Below are 14,703 nucleotides of genomic sequence, written 5' to 3'. Positions count from 1 at the left end.
TTGGTTTTTACCTTGGCCAAACCGGTGACAGCGCATCTGACACTTTCTCTCTTTGGGCCAACTTTACCACTTCTGTCAGGGTGCTGTTATGTTGCCCATACATACTGATATAAATCTGCTTCATCGAACGCTCAAGTTAGCTTCAGGAAAATCTACTGCAAACTGATGATTCCCTTGATTAATGCTAGCTCTCGTGCAAGCTGCAAACTGCAAAATAGTAATGACCTACAACCATCCACAGAATCAGTCATGAAGGAGAAAAGCAGTGCATTACACACAGTAGTACAGAAATAATGTTATCAAAACAGTTCCTTCAGTGGCACATTTTAGACTATTTACCCATGTTCTATTCTTATCTACCAGTCTTTAATGTAATTTAGTGAGCAGAGTAGATTTAAGATGAAACACTAGATAGACTTTCTGATAATTACAGCCTCTTAGCAAGAAACTGTCATGTGACAAAAAGGTTTATTAAAACCAGAAAATGAGTAAGTAACTATGTATTCATCAAAACCAACATCATGTAGTGGTAGTAAAAAAAGGTGCATGTCTGAAATATTGCCACAGACAGAAACACTTAAACTAAAATAAAGACACACATAGACCATATATATTACTAACAAAATACTTAAATCTGAAGTCTTTTAGTGGTTGAATATGGAACCCTGATATCAAAAGACTTGCACGTTGCTTACATCTCTTACACTGAATTTCTATGTGGCTGTTCTTATAAACCGTTTGCACCAGCTGATCAACCTGATTTCCACCTGAATCCATTTTAGGACATCTTGCAAGCTGAAGTCTCACGGAAATATTCAGATCATTCACTTACAAACGTCATTCAAAGTGCTGAAATTTGTTGCCTAGATTCATTTGTCCTAAGCACTCAAGACAATCCATGCAACTTCAGGCACATCACACCTATCTTTCATACTTTAGAAACAAATTTCTTCCAAGACCCGATCTCTTAAGTGAAACCTGAGCATGCCAACATCCTTCACACTACTCTGAATTCACAGCAAGCAACAGATGATACTGAAATTTTCCATCTTCTCCATGGCTGGACATATAAGATGTAGGATCTATGGTCCCTCATATCAAAGACTGTTTAAATATGATGCGGGGATAGGACGAGTTGAGAGGCAGTGGTATCCGCAACTTCAGTGTCAGCCCCACCTGCAGAATTCCTTAAAGATGGGTTGGATCAGGTTAGTCCTTATGAACTTTACCTGCGCCACACATCTGCAAGGTTCATTTTAGGAAAATATGCCTGGACTCAGTCCTAGGAAGCTGTTTCAAGCACAGCTCCTTCCATCTACAGACTGCTATTAGGGGATCATCAAAAATTGAACTTAGTAAATTTGCTCCAATTGTGTAAATAAAACCAGCGGACTCGGAGAGTGAGTATACTCTCTAATGGCTAAATAACCTAAAAGGGTTCTGTACACAATATTTTAAAACACGGCATCAAGTAAATCATGCTTGATTTCCTATCATTTGTTTCCAGTCAAGTGCACAAAGCATAATTAAAGGCAGAGAAAATTAAATGTCACCTGCATTACTGTTGCCACGACTATATGAGCCCAAGATGTTATTTAATAACTGTATTCCCTCTTCTTTTAGCTCACTAAAGTGTATACATGAATTTGAAATTCACAATGTAAAGTATCAAGAACTTCCGGCCTTTCTCCTTTCGGATATAGAAGATTTTTCTGAATGGATGCTTCTTCCCTGCTATGGATATGGAGACATATTCCAGATAAAGTATTTTACGGAATACCAAATTGTGCTGGTTGACACTTTAACTTTACATTATTTGGCTGGCCATTTAGTTTTATTTATTTAATTTATCAGCTCAAAAGAAACAATGACAGAGAAAGCCACACTGGGAATTACCAAGCAAATAAAATTACTCTTGAATTAACAAGCTGAAATTAGCTAAGTGATTTGTTGTGCAGCTAATTATCTTTAATGAAATCAGCTTATACTCATTGCTCAGCCTCCGAACCAATAGCACAACTACAATTCTACATACTGGGAATTTGCTGGATCCTGTGTACGACTACAAATGCATCTGAGAGTCCCACTTTCACTGGGTGGTTGGTTGAACTTATCTGTGTCACAGCAATGGGAATCTGGAAGACAAAATAGGAAGTTTTGCATGAAATATTGAAGTAAAAAAATTCAGACTAAAAATGACAGCACTGCCAGAATGAACATTTAATCAGTGTAAGTTAAGAGTCCTTAATAAATATTTTATACAATACAGCATATTATGACTATGGATTCACTGAAGATTGAAATTATTGGTTTTAATTTTTATTTTGCTTTGCTTCTTATATAACAACATACACATCAACACTTAGAGGTGGAACAATTGTTAATGATGAAGCAGAAAAGGGTAGTAATTTTCAGTAATTTGTTTCCCCCAGTTGAAGAAAAAGTGGGATGATGTGCTAGCATCCGACAAGGAGAAGGAGGCAATATCTACTGTTGAACACACAGACTGTGAAAGTTCAGCTTGAGATGAACACTTTAAAAGCTTATGGCTTAGTTAACTTGCACTGAAAACTGTCTGAAGAGTTATCTGAAGAGACCTCTGGCCCAATGATATTAATTTTTAATGTGTCTTGGAATATGTCAGTGAAATTACCAATGTAATGGAAAATATGGGAAATGCTAGATGCTCATTTCCCATAATTTAGAGGAAGAAATAGACTTAGAGAGCCATAGACCAGTCCAGCTTTACATAACAGAGATGTTGACGATGGTCAACATGGTTGTATGAAAACAAGGTATCAAGTTTGATTTTGTTCTTTGGGCAAGATTGCAGCTATGACTGATAACCTATATAGAAGCTTATAGGAGCTTTAGAATTTTGTAAGGTAATTGACTTTGTGATGTAACATTTATACAATACTAATATAGTTAACTGGACTGACTGATCACAAACAGCAGCCATCACTGAAGAAGCAGCTCAGACTGACAGTGTGTCTTTACAGTCTACCTTGCTTCTCCAGACATCGACCTAGTATGCAATCGAAGACTGGGAAAGAAACATAAATTTACTGCCTAGCAGTTCTGCAGATGACACTGACATAATGAAATGCCTGGATCAATTAGCAAAGTTGGACCCTGTAAAAATTGCGAAGCTATAACTTGGAGAAAAAAGAGCACAAGGTAGAGGTTTGGGGATCATGTTCTAGAAAGCATTTCTGGAAGGAATCCTAGTGTTGTAGTAGTTGAGCAACTCCAGCTGTCAGAACGGACATTGCAGCAAGAAAATTTAATTGATGTGACATTTGGTTGCACAAACAGTGAAATACAGCTTAGGAGTGAGGTGGTCATTTTACTTGTATCTGCACATTAGATCATCACTGAAATGTTACACAGAATTTGAGAGAATCTATTTCTGAAAACTTAAAAGTCATAAAAATATTTTGAAAAATTTTGCAGTCCTCAAATGCTGTTAACAGAAAAGTTAAAGAGCTCTATCTGTTTGGCTTCCCAAAAGGAAAATGGAAAGCTGGTTAGATTACCTTAAACAAGTACTGCCATGGGGAGAAATTACTGAGGGGCTAAAGAGTTTTTTCACCTAGCACAGACAGATATAACCAGCAGCTGGAAGCTGCAGACAGATATCTTCAAAGTAGACCTTAAGCCACATGTTTCTATGGTTGAATGATATTAACCATTAGGATAAGCTACCAAAGGAAATTATGATCCTTTACCCATGATCTGTTGCTTGCAGATCACAACTGGATACCTTATTTTTCAAAGCTGGCATTCAGTTAACCATTAGTTATATGGTTGAAGACAGATGAAACTGGATCAAGTGTGTGAAACTGAGATACAAGGTGCTTCCTCAGCTAATCTAATAGTCTGCTTTGGCTTTACCTGTGTACGACTACCAAAATTATACTGTTGGCCAGTATTTTTCACATAGCAGAAAAATGCTAAAGTAAAAAGCTGGTTGCACATCCAGTGAATGAGGATTCAGTATTGTCTACATAGCAATTAATGGCATGATAATACTCTGGTATTTGAGTTGAGCATCAGTGGCTGTTCTTCAACTTGTTCCCAAAACAGCATTTGGCTGTTCTTTTTCTTCACAGCTGTCTAGAAGTTAAATTTGAGAATATTAACAGAAAAAGTGAGTTCTGGTGAATTAAACGCTGTCATAAATTTTAAGTTTCTTTTACTTGATTCAGTGGCTGGTTTAGCTGATTTATTTAGGCATTCTTGTGTACGTGATCTGGTTTAGTATAACTAAAGGAATGATGTTAAATCAACATGAAAAACAGAAGTGGCTTGGAAATACTGCTAGTAATACATAAATTTAAATTTGGTTTATATCAGCTTAGCTCTGATGAAGTTGTTGGAGAATATGACACACGAAAGCTGAAACCCATATTTTCAAAGTCTTCAAAAAGACTCATTGAGTTCAGAAATGTCTGTAAACTTTCTCCAGCATGAAAGTATAAAGAGAATAAGGGACTTACATACAGTCTCAGGATATTGTCGAGAAAAGCTTAAATTAACTACCAAAGAAACAGTCTTAAAAGATTTTGAGAAGGATACTCTAGAGAAGCTAATGAAAATCAGGTTAGAAAAAGCGCTGATGAGAAGGACATAATGACTATTTCTCTTCCAAGTTAGAGAGGAAACACAGCAGGTGAAGAAAGGAATCAGAGTTTTATGGTCAAAAAATGTAGTTGGAATTGGCATTACAAATAGGTGAGCGACCAACAGAATGTGCTGGCAAAACTGGCAACTCAAGGCAGAAATTTTGTCTGATATGTGAAAAGAATTATGCTCATTTTTATGTGTGAGTGCAAACCAGGACAAGTTGCACTCAGGTCTCCTTGAATAAGCCTCCTTAATTTTAAGCCTATTGCCTTATCACATTTCTTTCTGAATGTGTGAATAATTAAACAATTTGCATTTTCTTCTCAAAAAAAATCATAAAAGTAAACTAATTTCTCTCTCTTTTTTTGGTTTTGTTTTTTTTTTTTTCTCCACGAAGGAGTGATGGGTTCTTGCATACAAATGCCAGAAGTGTTAGTTGTTTTGGTTTCTTTTATAAATTTGTTTTCATTACAACTTGGTTCAGAGTTTGAAAGTCTCTTTCAATTTCACTGTTTAATAAAAATTATAAACGACTCAGTGATATCTGGTGCTAAAATACGACACAGTAGCTAAGCTGAACAGAAAACACAAACAAAAACTTCAGGAGAAATTAGAAAACTTTGGAGCAGGACTTTCTCAGTAGATTTGGCCAAAATCCCTGCAGGTGTCCACACCCTTGTGCTTGGCATTGTAGTGAGAATGAAGAACTTGCGGAATCATTTTCTAATGCAAATAAGACAGTTTTATTAGGCTCTAATCTAACAGAAGAAGCAGTCAAAATTTTGGCTACATGTTTTAGAAACAGGCTTTATATACAAGTGTTTGTGTAAGGTGAAGAAAACATAAATTAAGTTAGTATAGCCAGCAGTTCAAACTGAGGTATAGCCCGCGTCAAACAATTTGTCAAACAGACAGAAATACAGTCAAAGTAGAACAGAATCCATGACCTAGAAGAGCTCCTTTATTATCTCGGAAAACTACAGTGTCATTAACCTGTATTTACAAAAACATACGTTTATTTTTGAAGTTTGGAAACATAAATTATTTTACAGAACTGAATGCTGCGGTCACTCAGTGATGAGTGTACTGGATGCCATTTTATAGGTGAAATCTTTTGAATGAGATGTCAAGATAAAATGGGTTTTTACCATATAATGGCCTATTAGGAAATACGCCCTTTTGTCAGAAGGCTTGTAATAAATGATAAAATCATTTACAGAAAATTACAATGAAACACAGGTAGCAAGCAGATAGCTTGATAGCAGATACTTCTGAATTCCTCAGCTGAAAGGCAAGATATGTCATGACAGGCTCACAGTTAAACAGCTGAACAGTAAACTAGGAATGTGCAAGTTGTTGCTAATGGGTGGCAGGGATTTTATGGCATTACATTCAGAGGATGGATTTTAAGTAGAATCATTCCAAAGTGTGTTTGCTCTACCATAGACAATATGAAACTTTGTGTTGTACAAGTCGCCAGTTTCTGAATGATCTTCCCAAACGCACACTAGCACTGGGGCCACTGACATCTATATTGTGGATTATATACTTCAACAATAGGGAGAAAGATATTTAGAATTCATGCTGAATTTTATTCATCATTGGGATCAGTAACCTAGACAGATTTTCCATCAGCATTCTCAAATTTTATTCTCTTCAACTTTGAAGATATGCCAGAATCTTACCCTTCAAAAAAAAAAAAAAAAAAAAAAAAAAAAAAAAAAAAAAAAAAAAAAAATAGCCTCTGACCTTATTCTGAAGAAGATGGTAAGCAGGGTGCAATTACTGCCCCACTTCAAAAATGAGTCAAAGATAATAGCCAGAGTATGCTGCAAAATAATAATTGGGAGCACAATAATACTTATATAGGGTTTTCATTGCCAGTTTTTTAAATAGTAACTAATTACTGGATGCCAATCTGCATGAAACTTGATCAGAAATTTTAAGGTGCATAAACTGATCACCTCATAAAATCGAAGATCCTGTTTGGAGACAGTTAATATTGTTGATAATAATAACAGAGGCAATGAAATGCCAGGCATGTATAATACAGGCAGACTATCCACAAAGACTGTGCCCTTTTTTTTGTTTTCCCCTCGTTTTCAGGAAACAGTCACAAGGTTTGGAGTCTTGTTACTGAAAAAAGAGTATTTTCCATCACACATAGCAGGAGCATCATTTTTATCTAAGTGCTATCACTTAATCAGTTCTATTCAATTCTGCCTCCTTTCACAGCAGAATTTCAAGTCTCTTTTAGAATTATTTTCCAGCTTCACATAATGGGCAATTTGAACAAGCATTTCAACTTTAATAACGGTTTCTGGATGACTACATAAATAGAGAGTCACTACTATTTAACTGAACAAAGAAAACCTTCAAACTAATGAAATGAAAAAAAAACATCCTAAACCATTAACAAAGCCATTGGTACCTTTGCCTAATTTGTCCTGTGTCAATCATGGACAGAAAAAGAAATCAAAGGTTATACTAAGGAATATTAGCTATAAGCTCTAATGGGAAAAGACAATATAGAATAGTTATTTTGTTCAAAATGAAGTAATGCTCTTGAGAATTGAGACTCTGTGAAATTTAGAACATAGGAAATGAGTATTCACTACTAATGTATGAGTAAGTATGTCTTTACCCAAAGTTTTCTTTATTACTATGTACTGTTGGCTAGTTTGCACTGTAATGTATTTCATAAGTAGTAGAGGTGCACCAGTAAAATTCTCCTACCAGCTGGTGCTCCCTGACATACTGAACATTTCCCAGAACACTAACAGTTGGTGTAAGCAAAGTGATTGAAGGTGTATGCAATGTAAACAAAATAAATCGGTAAAGAAATAAATATTTGACTTGCTAAAGGACCTTGCTACATTTCAAATTCTATTTATATTTTGCAAACTTGACTGCACAGCTCCCTCTCCCACCCATTAACTCTTCTAAAAGATATACTGATGTCTTCTGGCTTCACTATCCTGGTGTCTCAGTTTCTTTACTAATATTTTTTTTCATAATGTATTTTGCATTTTGGATAACAGCTGTGCACTTCAGATTGCTTTCTGTTGGGCAAAGAACAGAACACAGAAGACTGGGCAGAACAGCTCCTTTGACACTCAGCAAACCTCATCCAAGATCCTGCTTTGGTGGTTTGCACCAGGTTTATGAGGTAGCAAACCTGATGTGGGAGCAGGAAGGATATGAAAAAAAGAATCTGAAATGGTTTGAATCAATAAGAAATAAAAGGTAAATTTTACCTGAAGTTCTTTAGATATTAAAGTCCCTATTTGTACCTCTCTTAAATGTATAATCACAGTTATTTTAAAAGGAGATTCTTCAAGATAAATGCCTGGCGTCACTAGTACAGAGCCCCTGTGGGATTCTTTATGAAGTTACTGGCAACCTGTCTGCTGCGTTTCCTACAGAGTGTTCCAGTTTGGAGACTTTCAATGACAACGCAATGAAGACCTTGGATTGGAAATTTTCAACTTTCCTCATTTAGGTAAAAAGCTGAGGTAGTTTTAATGGAGTAAAAGCTGCAAATAAAGAGTGTAGTCTTCTGGAAATCTCAGCCTCCAAATCTGTTCCCCAAGTAATTCACAATGGAATACACTAGTTGTAACATACTAAGATTTTACAAAAATATTTTGTCATAAGATTTATAGATCACTAGTATGTTACTACTACCACTTTAAAGAGTCTCATTCCGTAAGTTTGTGCAATAGCCCCGAAGTAATGTTTGGCAATTCCATTCAGGACAAGAAAAACCCATCACAGGAGATTTCAAAGGCTCGGCAGAGGAAAAAATGCAAATTATCCCATTTGCAAATTTCAATTCTTTCTGTCTCAGGATTAATAAAAAGAAAAATAATAATGCCTCTTCACACAAGCTGCTGGGGGAAGCTTCCAGTAATGCAGTGACAACAAGCATCCTATACCATTGTAGCACAGAAATTGTTTATCCACAGATTAAATGACAGTGCATGTGATTAATGAGATAGCCCATTTCCTCCTGTCTTCCTAAATGAATAAAGTTTTCCACTGCCTGGCACTCTGCATCATCTTTTACATTTATGCAAAATGAACACAAGATACTATCAATTTCTATTGATAGTATTCAATTTCTTCTATCACCCATATTCAATTCATTTTGCACAGGGCTGGACAGTAACAGGCTACTAAGAATAGTAGTCTCCTGAAAATGCCACCATTTTAATGTCAGAATCCATACATAGTTCTTGTCAAATTTACTTTTAAAATTACAAATGGAAGTAGTGTTCCTCCCCACTTCTCTGTGTCTTGAAGGCAAGAACTTTTCTGCAGTCTTTAAAAAGATTTGTTTTTTCTTTAAAAAGGTTTCAACAGGAGACAAAACTTTGGTGCACACTGCTTTGATCAAGCACAGGCTCCATTGTGCTAAGCAGAGTAAAACTTTCATGAAGCTGGAGTCGAAATGCAAATAAACTTCATTTTCATAGATGAAGACTACTAGTCTGTACATAATGTTCACAATCAGATCCCAAGCACACCTTGCATCATCACGTCTTTTATAAGATAAGGAAAGCCAAGGACATGGGCACACCAGATGTTTCTAGTGTCTGCAAAACTAATCTAGAAAGAGTATCCTGCAGCAATCCCGTTTGTGAGGTGCAAAGATATCTATCTCATGCGAAGATATGACTCTTGTTAGTAAAATAACTGAGATGATCACTAGCTTTCTAATGAATGGAGTACTGTTATTTCTGCTTCTTTAAGGTGTGTGAAAAATGAGTCTGAAGGCTCACAACTGGTTTATAGCAGAGAGAGAAGAGAACATAGATTTCTCCAAGTCTAGACAACCAGTCATATCACTAATTACATTTTTTTATATATATATGGAGGATAACAGAGAGACATCTTGAAGATAAAGTCACAGTTTGCCAAACTGAGATTAAAATAACAACAACGAAAAGAAATTCTTCTTTGTCCCTAGAGATTCGAGCTTATCTACCTTCTGATTCTCATTTGCATGAAATTCAACTGGAGGTATAGCCTCCAGGCAATAGCCTCAAGGACCCTAGCAACTCTAGAAAGAAAAAAAAAATCACCTAAAGGAACAACTGAAATTATGAAACACAGAGAATGCAGAAGAGCCCAACTGAAACAACGTGTTTGTGCTATAAAGGCAAACCAAATAGCCCCAATCTAGCCAGTGTTATCACCAAATAAATTGAAAACTTCAGAGAGCTATTTCTTATTTGAAATATATGAGCTTTGAAATACTTCAGTTGCCAAGAAATGATAGCTGCATGAAAAAGGTGACCTTTTAATACTAACCATTGATTCTAGAGTATTTTCAAACAGGCCCAGAGTAGGTGAACTAACTGAGCAAATTAGGCCCTACCTTTCAAAACAGAAGAGGAATTTACTGAACAATCAATATTTTTACTAACTGCTCAACACGTACAACCACCCAAAAAATGGAAGTTGAAATCCAGGAGTAGCACATTTGAGCCATCATGATGGTTTTCACGTCCATCATATGAACATCTCTTTTACAATAAAATGTCAGTTTCTGCAAAATAGTGATCTTATGAGCAATATAATGAAATGATCTTATATAGCTGAACTTTCAAACATCCCCCCCCCAAAAAAACGTAGGGAAATTCCTGGCAGGTATAAAGTAATTTGTCTACTTAAATGACAATTTTCAGACCCAACTTACTTCTTTGTAGCCGAAAATGATACGCCCATCATTGAGAAGGGTGGCCTGAAAAGTGAAACTGCCCAGGTTGTAATTATCCTGCAGATGTACATGGTCCCACTGGACAACTAGTGCTGTGCCTGTGAACCCCAGAGTGGGGGTAGAGAGGCAAAGGGAAGGAAAAAATGTGAGAGAAATATTAACTAACTGTAGGAAAAGTTAACTTCAGTTACTTGTAACAAGAACAGTGATTTGTCTCTTTTTAGCAACTTTCAGCCCAACACCTTGAAATACCAAAGATATTACAATCACAAGCTGCAACTCAGATCCTCTTAAAGGTAGACACCACAGTGCCGCAAATAACTATGTCAACTATTTGCACAAAGGTCTGCTAAAGCAAGAGTGGTCAAGTGACTTGTTTGGAATTGCACAAGGAGACAACAATGACTAAAGGTAGGATCCAGCACTCAGAGTTCAGGTGTGCTGCCAGAACCACTGCTCTGCAGTGGCTTTTTTTACACTACATATATATATACACCCTGATAATAGTGTTAATAGCATTGCCTGTTTAGTAAAAGTTGTGATTTGAGGAATTCAGATTCTTCCATTAACTGTGCATTAATATAAATAGCTTTAATTTTTTTTTCTGCATGGTGCAAGCCCTTGATGAAAGTTGAAAAAATACTAGGTGTTGACAACAAATAAATGTAGTTTAAATTAAAACCACTAAGAATTCATGGATGGTGTAAATACTGAGTCTGGCGTGCAGAGATTTAGTTGCAAGAGGCTTGTTAATATTCTTGGGAGTACTCTGGCTGAATATTCACTTATCACACTGAAAATGTACCCCAAGAAACCTGCATACCCTGCAAGCACGTTTTACAGATGTTGATGGTTATACTCCAGCAGCCTGGCTGAAAGACTCTTACCACCAAAACTGTGTTTGCTGAAAATGACTTTTTCATCTTTACATGCCTTCCTCAACATACTTCTCCCTTTGGCACTAATGGGAGTTACGTGCTTTGGTTCATAACAGTTTAATTTCATTTTGTTCCTGCAGTATTCAAGGTGGGCCAGTATGCATCCAGCTCACTGAATTTTTGATACATCCTTGAAACATCTTTTATCATGGATATTTTGTGCTGTAACTTGAGAACACTTCTTTGTAAATTTTGCAAATTTTTGGCACATACTGCACTAAGTCCACGATATTATTGTCCTATGTGTCTTTCATAAGTATAGCACATGCTCATGAGTTGTGCACATAGTGCATTTTTCCTTCTGTGACTTCATTCATTAACTGTTTTCTGAATATCTATTTGATTGTATTAGACTTAATTTTAAAGGAATTTAAAGGGACTTTTAAAACTATTGGAGAAAAAATATCCAGGACTTCTTATAGTCAGTCTTTGAGTACCTCAGATCTAAATGGTCTCAGAATCCCTAGATAAAGTGGATGTCAGCTGCCACGAAAACGTCTTCTTGTCCCCAGGGCCCTTATGTGGATTTTTGTGTACATAAGCTCCTTGCAGTTAGCTCCATGAGTGAGACTTCGATGGGTCACCATGCTCTGTGCATGCCCACTACAGATGCCACTCTAAAGCATCATACTTACTCACAGGGATGAAATACGGATGAATAAGAAATAAGGAGCAGAAAATACAAGTTGCTCAGTTGCTTTTTATTTAGGGTAAGATAAGAAATTCTTTGTCCTAAAGCATATGGGGTCCAAAAGGTCATCATGCCTTGCACATGAAGAGGGATCCAAAATCTCAGAGAAGTATTCAGTCTTGTCCTGAAAGCCATGTGATACAGCCTGATACACCTGGTATGAAGACTGGAAGTCAGGAATACAGTGAGGATTGATGTTTTCCTCAGAATTCTCAGATTCTTCCAGTAAAGATGACAAATCTCAGGCCATAACATCAAATAATCTATGAAATGAAAATAATATTTTTCCGTTTGAAATTTCTCTATATAAGGACTAGGATTTTCTCATGTAAGTCTATTTTATTGCATTTTAATAAAAAAATGCAAGTAATGACTAGATTGAAAGGAAGGGTTATGACTAGGTGCCAAGGTGATACGATACATTTTGATCCCTGATCTAAAGAATAAAAATTAACACACCTGGTTGGAAATATGACATATTTTTGGACATGTTTATAATTTGTGCCTAAATTAATTAAAAATAAACATACATAGAATGGCATAGGCTTATCCAGGAAGATTTAAATCAATCATCAATCTCATGATACTAAGTCATGATACTAATTTTAAATTTCAGAGTAGACAGCCACTGCAATTCTTTTTGATCACTAAAGTACCAAAGAAAGACACCAGATGCCCTTTAATCACATAGGTTATCATTTCAAAATACTGATAATAACAGACTTCACAAGATAAATATCCACACATTCAGGTCCTTCAAAATAACTCACAGAGGTTCAAGTATAACACTGCAGTTTGCATTTTATCCTTTCAATCTTTTGTGCAAGGAACTGTTGAGAACTCATGGTGCAGATCAGTGTATTGGATTCTAGTCCTGGGACTCCATGCACACTCACTCATTGACAGGTTTGTTAACATTACACCTGCCCTGCTCCTGTGTATTCTTGCTAGTGCCTACCATAAATCCTATTTTCATGTTAACTAGTGAGCGGATAGGATTTAGTATACACACTTTGAAGAAACAGCAACTTACACTTTTATACAAACCAGATTTTTCTTAACTGTGTGTATTTTAAAAATACATTGTTAGTTTGAGTTTATGTACTGTATTACCCAGAAGATATCTGTCCAATTAGGGAAAAGTCTTTAACTCTGTTCTAAATTGAGAACTGGTTTTGGATGTCTAGCCACATGCTTTATACAACCTGTGATTTAAGAAAAAAAGAACAACAACAAAAAAAATTAAAAATCTTAAATTTTTCCTTCAAAAAAAGTTATCATCTGGAAAATACGAAGAGCCAAGGGACACAGACACATTAATTTATGAAGGACTACTACATACCATTATCAAAGTATCTGACTGTTGAATTTCTTGACACACTGGGGTCAAAATTTGCCATTAAGGGTGCAATATATTGTGTAGCTGTTAGCATTCGATGCACAACTTCTCCAGTATATATGAAACCTACAATACAAAAAAAAAAAAATATTGAAACCATTTCAGTAACTTCTGAAAAGATGTAGTAGAATGGTAGGTTGAACTAGGCATTGCCAGAGCATTAAAGAGTCATTTGAGAGAAAATAATCCCACTGCCAATTTTATAGTGAATTAAGTAAGAGCTAAAATTTCAAGAAAATGTCTGTGCAGGCTTCCAGAGGAAGAAGATCCAAGGTGAATAACGGAACAATTAGTTCAAGAAGCAAGTTTTCGTACAGAAATAAAACTAGAGCAAACTCAAGGAAGAATAAATCCAGTTATGGACATAATGCAGATAAACGGCATTTTCAAAATGAGTAATTTACCACCATTTTCCAGTGCTTTCTATCCCGTCCAAAAATCTGCAATTCGTTTTGCCTTTGCAAATTGTTACCTCTTCAAAAGTTAGTCTAATCTGTTTTCATATTTCTTAGATGCACAGAGCAAGAAACTATTTCAGACAAGAAAAGGTGACAACATTTTTATATATTAAAAAAAAAGTCAGGAGTGGAACAGATAGGATTTTTTCATGATTACAAAACAAGTAGCATTTCTACTACATTCTCTGCAGCGTCAGGTTTCACTAGTTTATCCTATTCACACCCTGAATTGCAGTACTCCTCTGATCAGTAGTGGGCTTCTTTCACAGAAGCGCTAACCCAAAATCTCCTACTGGTTTGGAACTGGAGTTCTTCGTTCAAGGAAGAACAGTTACTTACAGTGAATACAGTAATGTTGCAGTTTCCTTCAAAGCAAAACGTTGTGTATTTGAATGGCAGGAACCCCCTGCCATTTTAAACAATAAATGGTCTGCAGATAAACCTGTATTGTTTAGGTCTGACAATGCCAATTCAACTGACTAATGGAACCAGGTTCTTCAAATGCTTCAACCTACAGCATGACTTAAAAACTCCCATTGCCCATCTTCTTAGTTTTTAATTTAGCCTTCGCTTTGCTGGTAAAAACTGACAAACTTTAAGTTGATTAGAGCTACAGGTAGATCTTCAGAATTCTTTATTCTGATTTAAGAAGTATATTCCAATAGCAAACACCCCAATAATAAGAACATTAGAGTTGGCAGAAGGTTTTTTTCCTGAAAACAGAAAAAAAAAATCTTTTTGGAAGACTTTTCACAGAAATTCAATACTTCACTGGGAAATGATGGTATTCACCACAACAGTAGTTATGTTGGTTTGTGTTTTCTTTTCCTTCTTCAGTCATATTCAGAGCACCTCTTTCTCCA

The 14,703-nt window shown here is 36.0% G+C and overlaps 1 protein-coding gene across 1 annotated transcript; it reads right to left on the bottom strand.

Moving 5' to 3' along the window:
• Positions 1 to 2,035: 2,035 nt before the first annotated feature.
• On the bottom strand, positions 2,036 to 13,449 carry PLXDC2 (plexin domain containing 2; the record flags this gene model as incomplete). Its single annotated transcript, XM_010145614.1, has 3 exons — positions 13,326 to 13,449; positions 10,334 to 10,452; positions 2,036 to 2,135 (listed from the first exon to the last, which is right to left on the bottom strand). Coding segments are annotated over exons 1-3 (310 nt in total), but the record flags the coding sequence as incomplete, so codon positions are not given.
• Between the last annotated feature and the right edge of the window lie 1,254 nt (positions 13,450 to 14,703).

Source organism: Buceros rhinoceros, unplaced genomic scaffold (genome assembly GCF_000710305.1).
Source record: "Buceros rhinoceros silvestris isolate BGI_N320 unplaced genomic scaffold, ASM71030v1 scaffold47191, whole genome shotgun sequence".
Classification (NCBI taxonomy): Eukaryota; Metazoa; Chordata; class Aves; order Bucerotiformes; family Bucerotidae; genus Buceros; species Buceros rhinoceros.
The sequence above is the reverse complement of the archived record's forward strand: the minus strand, read 5'-3'. Positions and strand labels throughout refer to the sequence as shown.